The 22439-nt window shown below is 42.9% G+C and overlaps 1 protein-coding gene across 11 annotated transcripts in view; it reads right to left on the minus strand.

The window, feature by feature from the left end:
- The window catches only part of SVIL (supervillin), a 137005-nt gene that overhangs the window by 65850 nt on the left and 48716 nt on the right, over nt 1-22439 (minus strand). For 10 of the 11 annotated variants that reach the window (XM_080579932.1, XM_080579926.1, XM_080579925.1 and 7 more), the window contains one exon: nt 1750-1816. Coding sequence is in view for 5 of the 11 variants with exons in the window: in XM_080579924.1 (XP_080436050.1) it covers nt 1750-1816 (67 nt within the window). In the remaining 6 variants the exon portion in view is untranslated. Of the gene's footprint in view, nt 1-1749; nt 1817-4809; nt 4963-22439 lie in introns of those variants that run through there. The other variant, XM_080579927.1, reaches the window with a different exon arrangement.

The following is a 22439-nucleotide window of genomic DNA, read 5'->3' on the forward strand; positions in this document are numbered from 1 at the left end:
TTTTACAAGTATCTCAACTGTATCTACTCAACTTCATTTTCCTTAATTTCTCATGTCATGTTACAAATGTAGGTGCAGATTCTGACCAGCAGCATCAGGAGCTTCTGCACTCCACAGCTAGGCTATGAGCATTCATTACAAAAATAATTTAAGGCATACTTGGGTTTCTCTAAATCAAAAAAACAAACAAACCAGGTTTTAGAAACATGAAAGAACGCCCTCTTCTTAAAGTCCCTGCTAAAACTGGCTACTGAAAGGGCAACTCCTCCTCCTCTGCTTGCCTGGACTATAGCCCATGGGTATGGTTCCTGAAATACAATCAACAGCATGAGGTCCCACAAGCTTGTTTCACATGGGATTTGCGTGTGGTTCGGCCTGAGGTTGCCAAGGAACTCATACTCCTCAATTTTCAGGAATTCATATGATTCCTGTTAAAACACAGACAACAGCATTTCACAACTTCAATAGTTTTTCTTTAAAAACAATATATAATGTGGCATCAGTAGATTATCTACTAGTTAACTGCTCCTGCAGGTTCCCAAGTGCAGGCTCCTTCCATACATCTGGGATTCCAGTCTGAAAACTCCATCTGCTGCAGTAGCAGCATACAGTTTCTAAATAGCTGTCCCACTAACCTAGTTACATGCCCAGAAGCAAGCAAGAGTTTGATCCAAATGCCACTAGTAACACTGCTCTGCCATCTGGGTTAAAGCTATGGGATATAGTGAGATTTTGTGATTGAAAGACATGCATGACAATCCACTTGTGCACCTGCCAGATAGGTGCTTGGCATGCATTGTTCTTCTCTTGCTCTACCTCCAGAATTTCCTTCTCTAGATTCTTAAATAACAGATCTGCTCCATGGTTGCATCCTTCTCCCCTGGTCTTATTTTGACTTTCCCCTACCTGCCTTTTGTAAGATGATGTGTCTCCTACACCTGTTCCCTATCTTTCTCTCCAGTGCCTAAGAGACACAGCACGGCAGAGAATCAGAAACGCTGAGGAAGAAAAGTGTGTGCTGATGGGGAGTCCCACCGTGAGGATGCTTGCGAATGTGAGTCTGGGTGAGCCAGCAAACGGCTGGTTTCTAGGGCAAGGGGCAGTTCCCAGCTCCCTGACCTCCCCTCTGCCCTGCAGTGCATGAGTCCAGCAAGCATCAAGGTGGAAACCAGAGAACAATCGGAGTAAGGATGGGAAAAGAGAGGGAACACGACCTGCCACCTTGCTTAACTGTGAACTGTGTCACCTTACCCAGCCTCGTGGAACCGTGCCCTGAGCCTGCAGGCATGAGGCAGCACTGCCCTGCATGGAAGCAGACACATCACCCCCCCCCATTCATCTCCGTGAGGTCCCCTCCCATGTGCTGACAAAGCTGTCTGCACAGCTGGAGAAGTAATTCCCCCCACCTCGACCACCTTATTTGTTAGGCAGATCGGTTTTCCAAGCTGGTTCACTAAATGTCTGTACCGTGTCCGTGCCTTTTAAGAAAAGAGGGGCACTGCAGTGGCAGGAGGCTGAGTGCAGAGCAGGACTCTTCCCTTGGCAGTACCTGTTGTAAATTTTCACACGATTATTTAGGAGGCAGCTGGTGTTTTCAATAACTGTTCAGAGCATCCACCAAAGCTTGGTCTTATGAGAGGACCAAGAATCATCTTTCCTGACAAACGAGTAAGTGTAGATTCAAGCAATGACTGCAAGATACAGTTATGCAAGTGGTCATCTTCACTAGGAAGACAAACTTGACCTTACCTTAACGCTCTCTTCCTTTGGAGCAATCGTGAAGGTTTAAATCTAACCGAGTTTCCTTTGCTAAAATCTGTGAAAGAAAAAAAAAACAACATAGTGGAGATGCTTTAATAAATGGGGAACTTTTAGGAAACTATTCTATAATTTTCAATAATAGTCTTTTTCCCCTGGCAAAGGCTGTACAAAGGCCTTGCCTCTAGTCAAAGGAGCATAGGCTGGCATGCCCAAGGTGGGGGTAGGCCAAACCTTTGCAAAAATAAGTACAGACAGTAAAACATACGGCAGTTCCATAAAGCGGTGAAGCTTCTGCTGTTCTAATCCTAGTATTCAGTGAAGCACTGCAGCCTGAGGCTATCATTTAAACCGTTTGACTCAGTTTCCCTGCTTATAAAATGGACAGTAGATACGTTTATAAAGCACTCTGATAATGAAAAATGCAGCAAGCAGCAAGAGCCTTTTTGGCTGCAGCCTAGCAGTACTATCAAAATTGCATATTCACTGCAGAAATCAGAGATGCCCAGCTGAAGATTTGTTGCAACATTATCACACCATCCATGACAAAAATATTTCTGAAGGTTGTCCACTGTTTGCAAGCTCCCATTTATTTATTTTTTCTGAATAACCTTAGGACTTGTTTGTTATCAGAGTGGAACACATTACATATTATGCTGAGAGCAGAATCACATGAGATACAACCTGAAATTCAAGAAGGATGTAGTGTATCACAAAACCACCAGTTCCCAAACCTTGCCTGTTGCTTGCTTTGATTCAGAAATCTCCCATCTCCCTCCCCAGATTTGACTTCTACAATTTTTCAGTCAAGGGCATCATCATAGGGTCTATAAATGATGACCAGCAGCAAGGGGGACCAGTGCTCCAAGTACCAGGCGCCTCCATTCAGCAATGCTGATGCTATTAAGAGACCTTACACAACTGCTAGCCAGGAAGCAGGGCAGCCTGGTCTGTAACTGCTGCTGAAAAACACATGAAGCTACTAAAAATGTACTCCCAATGGGAAAATGGCTTTGGGTCTCCATCTGCGTTAAGTCAGCTACTCTAAGACCCAAAATTAATAAACAACTGTTCACTGACATAGTGACCACCTTATTTTTCAGTCAAAAACTTCTAAACAATTCAAAAGCAGCAACATTCCTTTTACTCTAATGCAGAATTCAGATTTAACTATTTAAAGGAAGAGTTAACTGGGCAACAACATTTTGTAATATAGTCTTGTGTTATTAAAAAAAAAATTAAATTTACTTTGCAAGCAAAAAGCATTTTAAAATCTAGGTAGGATGTTTATTATTTTTGCAAAAAAGGTTTTATGAAGCTTATTATAGCAAACAACATGAGCCTTAATTTAAAAAATGTATCTTTTCTCTATGCCTTTCAAAACTTTACTCCCTCCTTTGCTCTTCCACTTCTTTCCCCCTGCCACCTCACCAGGTACACAGATTAAAAAAGAAAAGGAAAAAGAAAAAAGATAATTTTAACAGCTTTTATAAAGCTCTTTATAAGAGACTAAAATATGCAAAAGGGCATTTTTTAGGCATTTGCTACAAGTCACTGAAAAATTTCAAGCGATTTTGCTAATAGCTTTCTTCAGCTTTAATAAGCAACTTTTTCCTGTTTTTGTTAACAGTTTCTCTTTCCAAGTAAATGGCGAATAAAGCACACAGATTACACAGAAACATCTTGTCAGACTAAAACAGAGTATTTTAAGAAAAACAGTATGAATGGTATATAAATCACTGTGTTTTACACTAGAGCAGTAAAAAGCAAAGAGTACTCCATACTGTAAGTATCTCTAAAAAGGCCAGCTTTACATTACTGTAGGAACAGTATGCAATAATTTAAAAAGCCCAGCTCAATATCAGTTTAGCTAATCAGAACCAGGCAAATTTTAAATTTATAGCCATTCTAACGGGATAACCACCCATCGTATAGTTTTTGGCACTGGAACAGCTGTCCACCATGAAAACCACAAGTAGACCGCAGAGAAATTCTCCCTACCCTGGCCAAAAATAAAGAGGGGATGCGAGAGGGGAAGAAAGTAGCTTTCATTGCTCCAGTGGAAGAAGGGAGGGAGAAGGGCTGCTAAGACGGGGCAGACAAGCTGCTCTGACTTTTGCTACCCATTAAACACATTTTGCAATATTCATACACACCACATTTATAATGCCTCCAAAACCTATTAAAACTCTGTCGTATTTCATAGAGCAAGCTGCTCTCTTCCCACACACAAATAAACAGAAAACCCGACCAGAGAACTGTGTTCCACTACACAGTTTTGATATTTTATGCATTTCCTCCTGTTCTAATTAAACCCCATGTGGGAGGATTAAAGCCCAATAAAATTTACTCACTATAATATGGAAGCGTTAAAATCAAATACAAACACAGGAGAAAAAGTAAAACAATTCTACTTCAAAAGAAAATAAATAAGCCCACAAAAGGAACATCAGTTTAACAGTCTCATTTCAATGGTTAATTTAAAAAACCCTCATAGTACCTCAGACACAGAAGGAAAATGATTGCAACAGCATTTTGTCCTCTCTTTCACTGAAGAAATATAAACGTACACATAACCCCATTAAAATAATTTTAAATACTTGTATTTAAGAGTATATTTACTAAATCAAACTTGCTCATAAGTTTAACCATTTGGTTGGTCTAGCCCCCCCCACTCCCTCCCAGGTACAAACTATCAGATAAAACCACTATCCATATCCAGATTAATACATAGGAAATTAAAAATGCTGAATTTAAATATATACATATATATATCAGATACAACCTTCCACTGTTATTTAGTATATTTAAAGGCCCTAAATCGGTAGCAAGCTAATCTAATTAGAAGATCCATCTAATCGGATCTTTCAAAAGTGTCCTTTAGGAAATAATGAAATAGCCTCGGTGACTAACTGAATACTGATCAGTAAAGTAGCTAATGTAGCTGTAGGAGATCCAGCCAAACAATATTTACACATACAAGCACACGAGAGAGATTAAAAGCACGCAAATGAACTACATTTTCTCCTATCTACTTTGAACTCTTCTTACCTTGCTCTTCAGAGTATTTAACATTTCCCAAATAGCTGGAGATCCAAGGATTTCTGAACATGGTTGCACAAACAAAGGATTCAGCAAAGAGAAACTACAATAGCAGCTAATTCTCCACCAGCCACAGCCCTTGGGCCTGTCTTAGCAATATCGTGTAGAGATTTTTCATAGCACAGGACTGGAGCTGTCAGGCTATCGCGTCCCAGGGAGTACAGTAAATGCATAGCAATAGGCTGCAAGCTGGAGCAGCTCAAGCCAGTAATCAGATTACAAACAGAAATTAGGCACATGAATGCTAAAACAGATTGGGCAACGGTGATTGGAAGATTTATAATATTACCACTTCAAAGATCCAGCCAAATCACACATTATATTCCTGCAAAATGAATGCAGAACCCCTAAATCCTCATATTAAAAAAAAAAAAAAATCCTCCAAAAAGAAGAATAATTTCTTCCTATCTCTGACCAGGATAAACTGCAATGCTTGCTGAAGAAAAACAGTATCCAGGCTGCCAAAAAATGGACTCTGTTAATCATATCATTATGCTAAACGTTTGCCCAACTATTAGTTGGAACGTTTAAAATAGACAAGATTTATGGATAACATATGAGCAAAATTACTGGTGGGGGTGGGAACTTAAGAACAGACACCGCAACTCAAAATATTTTAATTTGAGACAGAAGGTGTAAAATTGCACAAATACTGTCTGTCTAGCTACCATTTTTTTTTATTAAACGGAGTCGATGGATTTTGGATCCAAGCGAGGAGTCAGATTCCTTTTGGAAAGTCTGGAAGCGGTTGCTCAAAATGGTGCAATAACCCTGGCTCGATCTTCCCCACCAAACTACCTGATCACCCACAAAGCACGTTAAATACCTAACTGCAACAGATCCGCACGCTGAACCCCAGCCAGCCAACCAAAGGCAGTGACTGCCTGCTAGCTTCCCTGCCCCAAACACACTTCTTCCCTTCAGAAGGATTTCAGCCAGCATCGGTGGAAAACTCAATGCAAAGCTGGGGGTGTTAGGACAGTGACGAGATGGTCTACAAACACAGGACTGAAGTTCTTGACTTTGCTTACCCATTTTTATGATATTTGGTATAACAGGACCCCAATCCATGCTTGGAACAGACAAAATATAAGCAATAATGCTGTGAAAGAGACTGGTGAACCACAAGTGAAAACCATAATCTCTCAGAAAACTACTGATTTTTTGTTGGCTCACCATGAAGTTGTATTTAGCCTGTCTAGGCCATCAAAACTACAGCTTTTTGCGCAAACAAGTTTTTGCAATGGATGTAAGAATATGTACTCCATATTGTCTAATGTCACTGCTATTTTTATTTATTTTTAAATGTGAATAATCTTAGCGTGGCCTTAACAGAAGCACAAATATTGGCTGTGAGCCTTTCAACCACACAGAACTCCTTAAAGCAATTGCAGCCCAAGACCTGGGATCCGTCACTGAAGCTCCCGATTCCCCAAGTAGTAACTCTGATCAAAAGTATCTGAAACTACACGCTGCGTGTTGTCCTTTGCCTGTAACCTTACTGGCTCTTGCATCTAATTCTAACCACTTCACCACACTATCGCACAGGACAAGGGGCCCAAACACTTTTATGCCCTCTGCACCAGCTGTACTCAGGCCTAGAAAACATAAAAGCGGGAACAAAACATGTCATTTGTCGACACTTGTCCAAATTTGCCACTAACCTGAAAATCCACTTTATAGTCTAGACCTAAGTGCTGACATGCTTAAAACACACAAACGAGACAGCGAGTGCAGAGATAACAAAGAACCTGCAGGTAACACCTACTCTGGACACTGTGGACCAGTATCTTTGCAGGTGAACCAATAAAAGATATGCCCAGGTCCAAAAAGGTCCCTTCTTTCTCAACCCTGCTTATATGAATACTTCTTGCTTGATCTGGTGAGTGGATGCATTACTACCCGTAGCATTTTTAAGCACCTGTAACTCATTTGGTACACAGTAAGGGAACTGGTTTTCATAAAGCACAGATGAATAACACTCATTTGATAAATCTCATGGCTGCGATCTTTAGAAGGGTTGGAGAAGAGCTTAGACCCGACAGCTGAGCTGGTGCGATAGCTCACGGCTGCCCAGACAGAAAGCCCTACCTGCAGGACCTCTGCTAGGCCTTCACCTCTCTGGTGAAGGAGGTACAGAAGGTAAATCACACAGAGCTGTGGAAAGACAGAAAAGGTCCTGATACTGTGCACAATCTGTGACCCCAGAGTTACTTCTGCTTCACCTCAGGACAAAGTGTATGTGCCAATACTGCTTCCAACATTAAGTCTTAAAGTCATGAGGGTCAAAGGGGTCTGCTGTTGCAGGAGAGGTCTCTGTACTGACCCTTAACCAGCTTTGGGAGGGGAGAAGATACCTTGGTAAGAACAGTAAGTCAGCAATGTCAAACAATGGTATAAAGAAAGGAAGCCTTGGATTCAGTTTTTTTGCTGCTTGTTTGGAAACAGCGGGTTTGAGAGAAAGTCTTTTCCAGAAGAGCAGAAATCCATCTCCAAGCACTTGATGAAGGAAGGACGAAGAGTATTTTCTCCTTTAAAGCGATCCAGTCTGCAGGACCCAGAAGGATGCTGAGCCAAACGACGTTATCAAGGCTGAGTTACAAATCAGTAGTAATGTTCTTGTCCTCCCTGCCATCATTAATTCTTGAGCATTTGTGGTCTCCAACATAAGCAAACAAAAAAGAGAACAACAGTTCGGCTGTTGGAAAGGGGGGCAAACCCAGCTGGAAGCTAAGTTTGCAGTCATCTGGGCAAAGAGCTAGAGGTTAAGCATGCATACATTTCCAATCTGAGACCGCTCACGAAAGACCAGCTGGCAGCTAAATGTTGTTCTGAAGCTTCCCACAGGAAGAGAAGGAAAATATCTTCCTTTTGTCTGGCAAAACTAATCATTGTAATCAAAGCTGGAGTTTAAATGGCTTGCAAAGCTGTTCCCAACTTACAGGGCTGCCAACCCCAAAGCACTGAGGAGTTATGAATCAGGTCCCACTAAGATCAAGTCTTTTTTCTTTCTAAATTTTGATCACTTAGGAATTTATATTTAGATATGTTCCTGTGTGATAAGGAGAACCAGATACTTTGTTATGACTTGCAGTTATCATAAAAACAAAAATCAAAGAAGCCCATGACAGCTGTTTGAAGGAAGTCTAAAAATAAAAAAGTAAAAAAAAAAATCAAGAACACTGAGGGGGAAAAAAACACTACAGTGATTGCAAAGAAACTTTCAGCAAATGTGCTAGTTAGGTAAACAGGACTCTGAGCAGCATGGAAAACTGAGATGATCTATATAAACAAGATGATGAAATAATATTTGCATCCACACTTCATGCGTAGAGGTCTAAAGGAGCTCATGAATTTTATTCCACTGCTCTGCTCCGCTCCTGGACAAGGAGAGAGTGCACTTGGAATAGCAATACCCTGAGAGCTGTGTTGAGATCTGAGATGCTGTGGAAGATCTCAGGAATGAGGGTTAAAAAAGAGGGCTAGACCAGCCCACTCTTTTCCATCACTCCACCTGACCTTTCCCAGACTCCAGGCCACACACCCACCCCGAGCATACCCTGCCACTTTTTAGCATGCAGACTTGGGCTTCCAAAGGTAAGTGAGGAGGTACTGGAAGAGCCTCTCCTATTTCCTCTTTCCCCCACCTTCCGGCAACTTCTGCCAAGGCAGAAGTAATTACAAGAAGTAATTTAACCCAAAGTTAAAATACATGTCAAAAGTCTAACAGAAGATTTCTTAAGTAGCATAATCACTTAACAGCAAGTTATTGTCTCAAGACATGTGCAAGCATCATTGGCATCCTTGCTTGCAAATACAGGACGTATCTGGGATTAGCAACGCCAGTCAATTTTGTCCTCTCTACCCAAAGCCCACGTACACAGGCAAGCAATATTCTCGTTTCCTAAAGGGAGGCCATTTGTACAGATTTTTAAACCAAGATAAAGTTTCCTGACATGTTACCATCCCTCCAACAGGAATCAAGTTTAATCCTTTTCACTTTGCTTTTTCTCATTTTCACTGTGCAAAAGTTTTTGAAAAATGATTCTGTCAAGATGATGCCTGCTGCTTGACTACTGATTATGTTTTGGACAAGTCTGCAGGTAAACTTCAGCATTGTAGCACCTGCATGACAATTTTAAACAGGTCACATGCACAGAGCAAAAAAGCTGATTAGTTAGAGTCATAAAGAGGACTAAATTTTTTGAGTATAACGTGACAGATGTGTTTAAAAAGAATATGGATTTTTTTGGTACTGAGTATTTACTCTTGTACTGGGAAATGGGAGAACAACAGGTATTTTCTATAAATACTAAAAAAAAAACACAACCCTTTCAGACTCTGATTACTATTTCAGGTTTAACAAAATCTCACTCAAACCATTAATTTTAGCAGTGAATTGCTCCTAAAGGGAGATGTTAGTACCTCGTAACACATTTTCAGAATAAGAAACATGAAGGTAATTTCCCCTGATATTCCCACATCTTGTATCACTGTTCATGGAACCGTACGTCAAGACTAGCAAATTTAAAGATCTTCAAGGTCTTCCTGTCTAACAGTAGGATAAGCCTACACTAGCTCCTTAAATGAAGTTGAAAGGCCACACGCTGGTTACACTTCTGTAATCAGGTAGACCAGTGAGGCACACAGCTTATCCAAATTGAGTCAGACCTGTCTGTGCGCCTGAAACTGTAAAAGAACCCTTGAGATGTGTACCATGCCAGGGTCAGGGACGGACTTAGCAAATGGCTGGAAACGAGGGATAAGGCAGGATCTTCTGTCCCAGCAGTATGGACAATTTATGTGACAAAGCAGCCCAAGGACTTTGAGGAAGAAGCGTTTTTACCTAGCCAAATAATGACTGAGAGCATTTCACATCGTGGCCCACTGTAAAGGAGCTGCGGTTCAGATTGTGGAGGCATGGGGTCAGCCTCTGTGAGCACTCTGCAATGAAGTCTTGCCACAAGCAGCAGCTTCTTATTTACTAACGTGGTGGAAGCTGTTGTAATGACCAAGGGTGCAAGCTTCTGTTGGGAGAGACTGCCTGCAGGACTCCTGTCCTCCTAACAAGTCATCGGGGTTTGTAGGAGAGGTTTCCCCATCTTCTGACACTTCCAGTCTCTTCGGTCTCCTGAAAACCTTCCAGCAGAGTGCAACCCTCCTAGCACAAGGCTGTCTCCTTCCCTGCAGTGGCAAGTGTCCCTGGGCAGTTCAGTAACACTAAAAGCACAGCTACGCTATGGAGCTTCCTCCCAGCTGCTCTTGAACTGCATCTCTGCTCGCAAGTAAAAGCCCAATAAGGGAGCAGAGAGCAGTGCATACCACAAGAAAGAATTTATAACAAAGTTCTTTGGCTGTTCTCAATAGTCATCTAAGGAAAGCGTCAATTTTGTTTACCACAATGATGTGACATTTCACAGGCCACTTAACACTCCTGCATATTTACCTTGAAATATAACCATCATTTTTAAGCCTCAGGCAGACAGCAACCTTGCAGACACCAAACCTATGACCCCAGCTCCCATCCTGCTTATAGCATGTTGCAATACTTTCTCAGAAAATTAAATATTCAATAAAGAAAAAAAAAAGAGCATAAAATGTGCTTTGCTCCAGTGCTGACGGTCAAGGTGGGCTAGCTTCGCTACAAGCTCTGTCACTGGAAATAATGTCACAGTGAGTAAGCACACATACAAGGCTTGATTTGCATCCAGCATAGCTAAGCAAAAAATGATGAGGAAAGAAAACCTGGTTAGCAGTGATGCTGCAGTTCTGGAGCAACTTGTCTAGGGAGCAGGTTTAAATTCGTAGCAGCTAGGACCTTTTCTCTTTATTTCTTTATTGTCCTCACATGCTCTCAAGCCCCCTACAAAAACCACAAGTGTGTGCAGTGCTCGGCAGGGCACCGATCACTAATAGCGAGGTAATCACCAGTCGGATCTGAGGAGCTTTACCAGAGCTGCACAGGAAGCCCGTGCAGCACCTGGCTGTACTGTACTTGACAAGGTCTGGGGGGATTTCACTAAGGGCATAACACACAGCCTTTTTTTTTTTTTTTTTTTAAAGCCTTCTTCCACATAAAAGTCAGTTTTTATGAGGTGGGTATGATGAAACCTAGTCAAGCCCTGGTCTGTGTGCAGGCAACGGGTGCCAATATTCCCCTTCTCCAGGGAACAGGACCGTTCCTTTAGCCAATAAAATACAGTCTTCCAATAAAGGGCATAAAATTGCACGAGAAGAGTGGAGAAACAGCCCTGAAGTCACACAAAAAAAACCTTATTCCTCTTTGTTCAGGTGTCTCTCTAAAAGCACACAGCACAATAAAGAACGAAAACAGACTTCTTAGAAAGGGCACTGCAAAGCGCTCGGTATACGGAATAACAACGTGAATCTCAGGGTTACAGCCAAGCCTGTGAAAAAAAACACTTCAGGAAAGCGAGCTACAGCTATGAACGTTTAACACAGCAGGGTTTTTTAAGCCGCCTCTCGCACGATTCCCGGTATCTGCCACACGCAGCTCGGCCTCCTCCGGGCGCGGCGGTACTGGGTCGCATCTCCCGGGGTCTGGGCTGGATCGGATCGGGGCTGCGCGCTCCTCGCCGCCATCCAGCACGTTCTGTCCCCAGACACCACCACCGCAGCTTGCCTAATAAGGCCACACGCGAGTTGAGTGGCTGCCTTGTAGGTCACCCCGCGTTCACTCGCCGCCCCAGCCCTCCTCCGCCACCCTTGGGTGCCCAGGGCGAGGGCCGCACCTCAGCGCGGGGTGGGAGAGGAGGCCATAGCCGGCGGCGGGGGGGAGGCAGCACGGGCGGCACAAAGCCGCTGGCAGCTCGCCATGCGGCCCGTTTGAGGATCGCTGGGCCGGAGAAATAATGGGGTTTCTCGTTACGTGAACTGCTCGGAAGTAGGCCAGCAGCGTGGGTATAAACAGCCACCTTCACGGCTCCTGACAGCAGGCAGGTACTTGTCGAGCACGAGAAGCAAATGAACTAGATGAAAGGAAGGAGCAGACAGGCGTTTGAACAGTGCTATTTAATTATTTAGCACTGTTGATCAGTTACAGTGAGATTTGCTGCAATTCAGACAGATGGCTTCAAAAGTAATGATCTACTCTCCCCAAAATAACTACCTGGCAAAAAATCTGCTCCTGCTGCTTGCTGCCTCGCTTGTAATTCTGACTAGCTTTTCCTTCGCACCTCTCCCAGGGGAATTTCATAGAATGGCTCGGGTCGGAAGGGACCTTAGAGATCATCTTGTTAACCATCATTAAGCATCACTTAATGCTAGATTTGGACACCATCCTATCCTCTTTCACAGCGCAGGGTCTGCAAGGAAAGCAAAGAGCCTGCTCCGAGGCTGGAGCCAGCAGGCAGAGCGCGGTCACCTCCGCCGTGCTGCTGCCAGCCCCCTCCGGGGCGCCCAGAGCTGCACGTCAGAGCAGACAGTGTACTTCAGGCCAGACAGGGCACTTCAGCCCCTGTCTGGCACTGTACAGTAAAATATCAAGGCAATTCAACTGCTGCTTGTACCTTGTTATTTCTAAAATCAGCAACCAATCTTCTAAGTGCTTTGCGGCCTTGAATGAAACAGCCCCGCCGAGTGCACTGCCCGAGGGCTGCAGGGGCTGTCTGTCCCCTTTCAGCAGAGGGCACAAAGTCTCCAGAGGACGTGGGAGGCACCAAAGAACAAACGGGGGATGCTGCCCGTTGTTCTGGAAACTTTTAGTCCTCAAAATTTGGAAACTCAGTACAACAGCTTTGAAGTACTGAAGAAGCACCGCCCTGTAAGGGTTTAATACCTGCCTAGGACAGCTAGTGGTAATGATGAACTTACCAAATGTTTCTCACAGCTAGAAAGATCTCCAACACACAGTGATTAAATGAAGCCATGATTATCACTCCACCAAAAGAAACCGAACTGCCACAGGTATGCCCTATTCCTGCAATGAACCCTAGGCTCATAATATTCAGAGGCAAAGTGACAGCATATATGGCCAACTCTGTAGATACTCTGTAGATACTGCACGGTGAACAATACAGCTGCAAATCACGCTGGCAAGTTTGTAAGCTTAGCCATTAGCATCTCAGGTTGAAGCTGTGCCCAGATGCACTCACAGATCCTGGCTCAGAACTGCTGATTTTCTGCTAAAAGTGCTTTCTCACCCAATAAGCTTCAATAATACAAAGAAATGGGACACATTCAAAAAAGGGTCAGAAATGATTACACACAAGTAGTCCTAAAATAAGCTAACTCGCTTTGTGTCCAATTTGCTTAGATCAGCAGCACAGTATGTTCTCATTACTATTTAATATTTATAACGAAAGCTGTATAAAACTAAATAACACAATAGAAATGAGATGGATTGGTGCATGCATGCATTAGACAGATCTGTCAGCAAAGTCTTATGAAGAAGAATAGCACCATGGACTATGCAAGTCAGTCACACTGCACAGACATCCAGGCTGGGCTGAGAGAAAACCTACCAGGCTTGCACTACTTTATAAAGGAAATGCATTTCAAAACATCAACATTTTTCTAGTCTCTCAGAATACACACTGACAAACCCAAAGTACCAGGGGGAAATCTGTCTTTCTTTTTGGTTAAAAAGGAGAATAAAGTCAGACACATCCAAAAAGCCACTCACAGGTAATTATTTGGCATCTGTTAATTTAGGGCCGTTCGTGCAACTGCACACTAGATGCTATTATACTTTTGCAGTTCTAATTTCAAATGGAGGTAAAGTAACAGTTGACATTTTTCCATTCTAACACTCCCATTTTCCCATCTCAGCTCACAGACATTAAGAATTTATTTATCTAAACTGTCCTGTTTTGGGGACAGTTCAGAAATACCGCAGTATTTTCTCCACAGTTATTAAGAAAAAAGATGAAGAAAAAAAAACAAGAATTAACATTTTTGTATCTATATACGAAATATCTTAACTGCAAAAGGAGACTTGGTTGGTACAGAAGTCACCCTCACTAGGAAGCATGGTATTCTCACTGTTCACAACAAAGCAGAGCTGTTTGTCAGCTATACCTGATCTGTGCAGATCTAGGGAGTAAAGATCTTGTTGAATTCTTCAAGAAGAGGGTTGGAAGGTACTTTCAGCAAAATCTATGCACATCAAAGGTGACACTTAAGGAACAGGCTAATGGCTCACACAAGTCCTCTGCTTTAAATCAAGGCTGAAGTTTGTTTTTTTCACACACTCCCCCGAGCAGGCCACTTCCTCCAGTGACCTTACAACAGCCGACTCCCACCTCAGACCTCAGTCATATGAGAGGAAATACATCTACCACAATCAACAGTTACATGCTGCAGGCACACATTTGGTCAGACGAGGGATGGGGTTTCAGTGAGATAATGGGGGAGGTTCTTCCCCCTGGTTTAAAGACAGTCCCTTCAAGCTGGAAAGCAAAGTAGCGGTGCTACTTTGGTCAACTGAAATGTAGCAAGCAGAGAAAAAAGAGATCCTACAAATCTCTGAGTGGATGCAGATGTATAGGAAGCTGAGAGGTTCATTATGCTCTCTCCCAAATGCCCCCCTGAGAATGTACAGGGTACAGCCACCAAGGCTGGTGCAACCTGGATGCCTGCGTGCTGGCAGAAAGGGGAGTGCTCTGCCACGCTGCAGCTCGTCCCACGTGGGAGCACTCGCCCCAGATTTCACCCGTCTTGGTCTTTCCAGGACAAAAATTGCCTTTCCCAGCTCCACTCCTTTTCCTCTCCTAGTTCTCATCATTGCCAATCCTTCTTTTTTGGTTCTACTCCTGCTGCCCTCTGCATACCTCCACTTTCCTCCTGCACCTCATCCTCGGGGTAATCCCACCACACTTGCGTTCTTCAGTGCTTCCCAACCTATTTCCACTTCTCCCCTGCCTCTTCTCCAGGTCCCACTGCAGACTCTCCCATCACACCCAGTCCCACTCTCATGGCTCCCTTCACCCACTCCACCCCTGCCCCAAACCAGGCCGCCTTCTTGAGCAGGGTTTTGTTTTCCTTCTCCAGAAGGTTTCAGCACAAGACTGTCCAGTCCAGTAGTCTTGCTGCTTGGTATCTACCCTCCCCTTCATTAAGAGAGATCTGCACATTGTGAGAGCTGTACCAACCCAGAGCGCACAAAGCTCAACTTCAGCAGCACGCCACAGAGTACACCACCAACTAGAGGGCCATGATGTGAGCATGCTGATGGTGGTCTTGGACACTTTTCTCCTGCAGGTGAATTCCCTTCATCAGTCAACTTGTTTGTCCCATGAATAGCAGCGAAGGAACACTGTGCTGTTTGAAGAGAAGCACTGAGTGTGTGTAATGGAAAAAAGAGACATCCCTTAGAAGAAAGGCAAGACGGACAGCTTAAACAAATTAGATTTGGAAAGAATGAAGGACTCCATGGATGTCTTGATGGTCAGCAGGTAATACAGTCACAACTAGTTACAGGAAGGATTCCACATTGCTGGGTGCTGGACTAGGCCTTTGCAAGGCAGGCTGTGCCACCCAAGTTCTGAAAATATACCTACAGCAGCATTTGTCTTGAAGCGAGGAAAAACACCGCTGAGGAATAGCACATTACCACCTAAATCACAGACAGGCACAGTACAGAGCTTCTTAGCCAGCAGGCACAGTGGTACGTAGCCCTGTGCCAGGTGATGCTACAAAACCCTCCGTCACGTCTGGATGCAGTCTGCTGCTGAGCGAGATATTCAAGGCTTGGCCAAGGCAGCAACAACACGCTTAGCTGCAGCAGGACAGAGCGCAGCGTGGGCTGCAGAACCCAGCAGGGAAATGGGGCCCACGCTGCAGCAAGACTTCTCTTCCCACCCCCACCGCCTTCTCCAAATCCAGGTCCTTGCAGTTCTGCAGAGCGACGAGAGGTGGAGAATTTGGGGGTACATGGACCTTGAGAAGCCTTGCTGTTAAAACACCTCATCATCCTTCACAGGCATCACAGCAACCGCTAAGGCTGTACCCTCAGCTCCTGATCCAAGCACCAAAGTGAGATTTTATACGAGCTTCAGCACTTTAACAGCATGTGTGGGGCAGTTGCACAAGAAATTCACTGAAACACATCTAGTTTAGTGTTAGAACAATGCCCCGCTCACAGAATCTGCGGAAGGCAATCTTACGGCACAAGAATAGCCCTCCTTCCTGCAGCAGGGAGCCTCCGGGAGCCATTTGGGAACTTTATTTCAGCACACCAGCAGTACTGGCACATTTGCTATTAAATTGATATATCAGCACTCCATGCAAAGCATTTTGAAGTCCAAGCAAGATGCTTGTTTTCCTCACTGCCTTTCTACACCTGGCCTGATCTATATATGTGCTACATGTGCTAATGAAAAAACTGAGTAAAAGAAAGCAGTAGAAAATCTAGGTAATCATCAGTTTCTCCAAATAAATGATTTAACAATTTGTATCACACTTCGGCATAAACATATCTTGCTTTGACTTCAAAATCAAGTTCTCAAACAGTCAAGTAAACAGAAAAGAGCTCAGTCAAGGCTACAATTCAAGACATTTAGACTATCTTGTAAGTGTATTGCCTGCCAATGGCTTTAAGTCAAACTACAGTAGTAGTTTAAACTCCCATGGAAAGTATGCCTGCATTAAAACCCAGTACAAGAAACTTAAACATCCTGACAGCATGTGGCCATGCATGAGGTCACTATGAAAAGCTGCAGCATTTTCTTCAGGTCTTTATTTTTGTTTCCTGGGAAGTCTGAAACCATAATCAGCAGCTTATACACGAAGTCTGTATTTCAGACAGCACAGACTGGAGCAAGTCCAGGAGTTGCATTAGCTCACAATATGCAGTAAAATAACAAAACCCTATCCAAGAAGATCTGGAGCACCAGAATGCTATTTAATAAAGGCTGACCAAAACTAGACGACCGCTCCTAGAGAGGACACTATATAGGGATTTCACTTGGAAAGCAGTTTCATTTTTATAGTCAAATTCACACTTCTCTCCCTCAAGGGAGGAAAAAAACATTCTATTAAAGACTTCGGCATATGTAAGTTCTCAGCTAGTTGATTTTTTGAGCTTTTTTGATTGCCAAGATTATCTTTATTTCTTGCAAGTCATTATGAGGAACAGTATGAGAGTGTCCACAGTTTCTGATATTTCAAGGGTCTGAGGGTATGTAAAAACCATCCACACAGAAACTGTTTTCTACAGAGGGCCCACAGAAAAAAAAAAAGATAGAGTTATGTTGTGTTTTTGTTTGTTTATTTCTTCTTTTCCACTTCTTAGATTTGTTTCAGCTACAGACTAAGAAAATTTTCTGTTAGAATAAACACAAAGCCTTTGATGGAAAGGGTCTTATTTACCCATACAATCTTCCCATTCTGTAATCAGGAAGCAAAGACAAACAGGAGGCAGGCAGCTTGGTAAGGAAACTTGAAAAATGACTTCCAAACATAGAAAGGCAGGGAAAAGAATCGAGGAGACTAAACGATGCCAAGGTGAATCAGCAGCAGGAATGCCAGAAATCTGCATCAGTGTACACCACTGCCTGCTTTATTTAAAAAGTCAAGCAGTTGTTTCTTTGTGTTAGTGATAAATTGGTAGTCGAGGTACTTTTCTTCCTAAAGGGTGAAAGCATGGCACTGAGGGCATTTCACATTCACTACTTTGTGGCAAGTACCTTAAAAGGAACATCCAGTAACTTGAGTTGTTAAATAACATGACAAATTTACTGCTGCCACCTCAAAATAAAGCTTACATTTTACTTCTGTTGCCTTACCTGAAGGCTTAACTTCTCCTGTTCTGAGACACACTTTTTTTTTTCCCCTTAATAACTTACATTGCGAAGAAGATAAACAAGTACAGACTCCATACAGGATACTTCAGTTTCCAAATTTAGAGACTGTAGCAGAGCCTTGACTTCTTTTCAGTGACCCTTGCTAGGAAGCAGGGTTTAGAAAATAATATAGCAAGAACGAGACCTCAGAACGCATTTGGGGTTCCATTATGTAAAACCAGTGCATAGTTATACCCATCACAGTCTACTGGAATTGGGAATTATTCTTTTTCTTCCCTGCTCCCATTTAGAATTCCTCTTATTCCAGCTTTACAGAGCATGCTGCCTACGTTTGCCACAAAGGAAAGCCACTTGGGTGATGCGCGACCAGCACGCAGACAAAGCCCTTACCTTTGTTAGAACCAAGCCGCCACTCTCCAGTAAGCTCCAACTAGATGACAGTTTTTCCTGTAACTTGTTCCATATTAGTAATTGTTTGAATGTGTAGTGCTGCTACTTGTTTTTGGTCAAATTTTAAAATGACGTATTAGTGTAAGCTTTTAATATTAATTTCTCTGTGTGATTGTTACACCGAGGCCATACTCCAGCTATCTAATGCCTCGAGACCAGTTGCAGGGTAGCTTGGTGTTCAGTTTAGGTTTTCAGGAAATCTCCTGAGATCCATAAGCCAGGTTACAAAAGTAGACAGTGGTAGAAGGGATTTACAAGTAGTTACTAGTCTTAAAGGTATTTGAGAGCAAAACACAAAAATGCCGGCTCCAATTCTAGCCACCATGGCTGAAGTGCCACGCGAAAGGGATATTTAAGCATACCTCAATATGGGGAGTTTCTGAAGAACTGCCTTCAAGGAAGCTGAGACACAGATGTGCCTTACCCTACAACATCAAGGATCACAGAGGATGATGTATCTGATGTATCCGATACATGTCAAGCTGTTCCCAATACATGACACTTTTTTTTTTTTCCACTGTTGGGTCACCAGGTTGGAGGAAGCTGGCTTCCAGCAGAGCAAGACAAATGCTAGCACAACTACACCCCTTTCCTGACACACAATTTATCTAAATTAGATTAAGCCTTTCTGACCTCCTCCACCTACCCAGAGCTCGGGTTAAATGCGAGGGTTACCTCTGCAGCCCCTGCAGTACCGACAGGACACAGCTGAGCAAACAGCTCTGCCCTCTTAGCACGCAGCAGTGGGACTCAGGAAAGAGAACAGGCTGCTTTCCGGACCACTCAAATGACATCAATCGTTTTGAACATTATAATTGCGATGCAAAGTCAGGTTTGCATGATGAAGCCAGATATCATAACTTTAAAAGCAACTGTTAACATATACAAGGGTTAACTTAGAGGGCATTTGTACAGACAGCCCATTAAAACGAACTAAGAAGTCAGAAGATAATGACTGCTCCTTTAACATGTTTAATCTGACGCTGCTTAAACTATAACATTAATCATTTTAGGGTACAGCACTACAGAAAAAAAGTGAAAAGCTTCAGAAAGAGCACTGAATAGTTTTCCTCTGCTCTCCTCCACAGCATACAGTCTAATATACATTGACAGTGCACTGCCAGACGTGTATTGAAACAACCACCTTGATAAAACATCCTAATTCTAAGCCTAAAAAACCATGTTGTCAGCTCTATTAGAGCAAGCAAAGAATCTGTCATTTTGCAAAGCCTTGAAATTGTTTCTTAGTGTTTCAACTCTGAATTTTGTTCCTATTGAGGAAAATTATAGATTAAAAGGAACAAACAACCCACTAACATTCAGGAGTTCTGTTAGAATAGATTTGATCTGAGTTTGGAAGCAAGTACTTTGGTCTTTAATAAATAAATAAATAAATAAATAAACAAACAGTAGAGTTGTTTTTTTTTTCCATTTTGCTATTAACTTTACAACAATTGACCACTAGGTAACCTCATACTTTAATAATGGTAGGCTAATAACAGAAACCTGTTGACAAAGAAGGCTTGAAACTACATTTGTCTGATAAAGTTCCTTTAAATAAACCAGACTCCATTTATCTAAAAATGAATCTGATCTTGCAATCTCAATTCTCAAAAACAAAACAAAACTAATAAAAATAAAACCTTCCAAAGAGACGACAAAGAACTGAACTTTCCTAACTCCCGTAGACACGAAGAAAAGCTGTGTGCTCACCAGGTAATAGGTTTATAGCCTCTCCAGACCGTAAACTCCTTCTTTCTTTCTCCAGTAAATCAATTATCTTCCCCACCCCGCCGAAGGAATACCACACCAGCAAGCTCCTCTTTGACAGTTCAACCCATACCTCATTAAATGGAGTAGTTTTTTGTAACTTCTGTTTAACCTTGAAATCTTCTGTTTCTATTTCAGACGCGACGAAGTGCTGGTGTGCCTGAAAGCTTGTCTCATTTTTTCCCCCCTATACCAGCTGGTCTAATAAATTACCTCTTCCTAACAACCTTATGTTAGCTATGCCCTTAGAACATACAGCAAAAACGCTATTATGCCACTTCAACTTGGAATTAAACCCTGATTAAAAGCACTTCTGGCATAGAAAGAAAAAGAAAAAAAAAAGCCTCCCAAACTACTGCCTTGTCTTGTAAAGGTACCTGTTCAACTTCCCACTTATCATGCAGATGAGAGTTTATACACAAGGAAAAACTCACTTATTAAACACCTTTCAGGAGCAGAAACATTTTCGATCTAAACTGCTCTTTTTTTTCTTTTCTTTTTTTTTTTTTTTTAATGTTTGGACATTTCAGTAAGCTTGAGGTGACTTCAGGGCTGATGGTTAGGTGCTTAAACTATTTGCTACAGAGCAGGAACATATAACCAGCTTGCACTATTTAAGTTTAAAAACAACTTTTTTTTTTTTATTTAATTTGAGAAAGAGAAGAGAGCTGGGGAAGGCACAGTTTGTTGCAGATAAATCACCTCTTTTCAGTCCGTGGGTAAAGGTCCTTTTTTTTCCCCGAGGTCCGGCAGCTGGAGGCTCAGCTCCCGGTGCAGACATGCCTTTATTTGGGAACAATGCACGAGCAGGCAGGGCAGGGCTTTTTCATACACGGTGCCCAGCCACATGCAAAATAACAACTTGGCAAAACGAGGGGCAGCCCTGCACCATCGATACAGCCATATGCTCCTCTAAACAACCCTGGACAAAAAAACAAACGCGGGATTTAGTCTGACAAAGCAATCAGACAAAACCCCTTTGTAATTGCTTATTAATCATTAAAGGGAAGAGGAGAAATCTACTCTCCGCTTTTAGGCAGAGACAAGAGCACCACAGAAATCCTACAAAGCTTCAAGTTCACCCAGCTGTAACTCCTTAGGATACTTGTTGCCTGCATCATGGTGCTATCTTCAGCACTGCAAAGTATTTGCTTGAGAGCAGGGGCTGGATCCAGATTACGCAGCCACACGTAACACACAAGCAGCACTGGCTATGAATGGGATAGGGACAAACAGCTAACTGAAATGCTGCCAAATGACTGCGAATAAAGCTTCAAACTGGGCACCATCGATGTACCGAAATGCAGGAATCACCTCAAATGTTGGCATTAGGGCTCATGGGCTCGCTGTAATACCTACACGATGACTGCTTGGGATCACATCCCCCTGTCTTCCCACAGACAGGGAAGAGATACTATTTTTACACACCTCCTGACCAGCCCACTTTGACAAAAATAAACAGAACTAAGACTCGAGGCCAGCCATATTCCTTATAGTCCCATCTTCCAAGCACCTCAGAAACATAAGCAGCAGAGGAAACCAGAGAGACCCTATGAATTTTAAGTTGCTCACCTCGGATGCTCACCCTACCTCACAGGCCACATAAGATCTGTTTGCATTTCCTTTCTTCACTCTGCTTTCTCTCACACCAAGGAATGCTCTCAGCTAGGAGAGTTATCATATCTTCAGCAAGTTTTATTTTATTGAAAAAGACATGATTAAGTCCCATCCAGGCACCCTCACCCCCAATCTCCTTCATCTCAGATCTTGCCAAGGTCATATAAAAGAACCTTAAAAAAAGGCACTGAAGCAAAATAGAAATCAAAGATATCTATTTAAAGGCACTTTCATCTTCCTCAGAAAAAGAGTATTTGTTCCAGAAGCTGAAGTTCACGTTCTGTACAGTCTTTAGCTTGGATTATCCCCTGTGCTCCTCCGGGAGCACTGGCTCAGCGTTGTTGAGGTAAGGAAAAAATGTTCACTTTCACGTTGCTATCCAGTCACTGCAGATACCTCCAGCACTTGCACCGGGTGCACCATCACCACCAAGCCGGCTGCTCACTTCCAGCCTTTCCAGACCACGCTGTTCACAGAAATACCTGGCTGCCACGGCAGACCCATAATGTCCCAAGAAATATCCCACCTGCGTCCATCCTTTGATGGACAGCAGGTTTGATTACATCAGTCGCTATGCCTGTGGATACTGCTCACCTTGGGAGGGCATCCAAAGAACCTCCTGAGCCCAACCTGCTCAGCATCTACCTAAAAATGCCAATTCCCCATCTGAAAAGTCCAAACAATTCAGACAAGAAAACCAAGTACAACGGCAACATAATAATAAGGCTGTGGGAGAAAGGAGGGGAAATAACTAATAAAAAACTCAATTTGCTAAGGAGAAACCTGGACTTCAAACAAAGTGGATTTTGTTCCCAGGGGACAGGCTAGTGATGGAGGCTCAGCATCTGGTCAGTCCTTCCTCCCTGACAAGCAGCCTTGCTGTCTCCTGCACAGACGCAATCAACACAATTTTGCCTGCCTGCAAGTTACAGTCAAAAGGCTCTTGTCCAGAACAGCTGAAGTTTGTTTTCCGTCATC

This window comes from Anser brachyrhynchus (assembly GCF_964034855.1).
Source record: "Anser brachyrhynchus genome assembly, chromosome: 2".
Lineage (NCBI taxonomy): Eukaryota > Metazoa > Chordata > Aves > Anseriformes > Anatidae > Anser > Anser brachyrhynchus.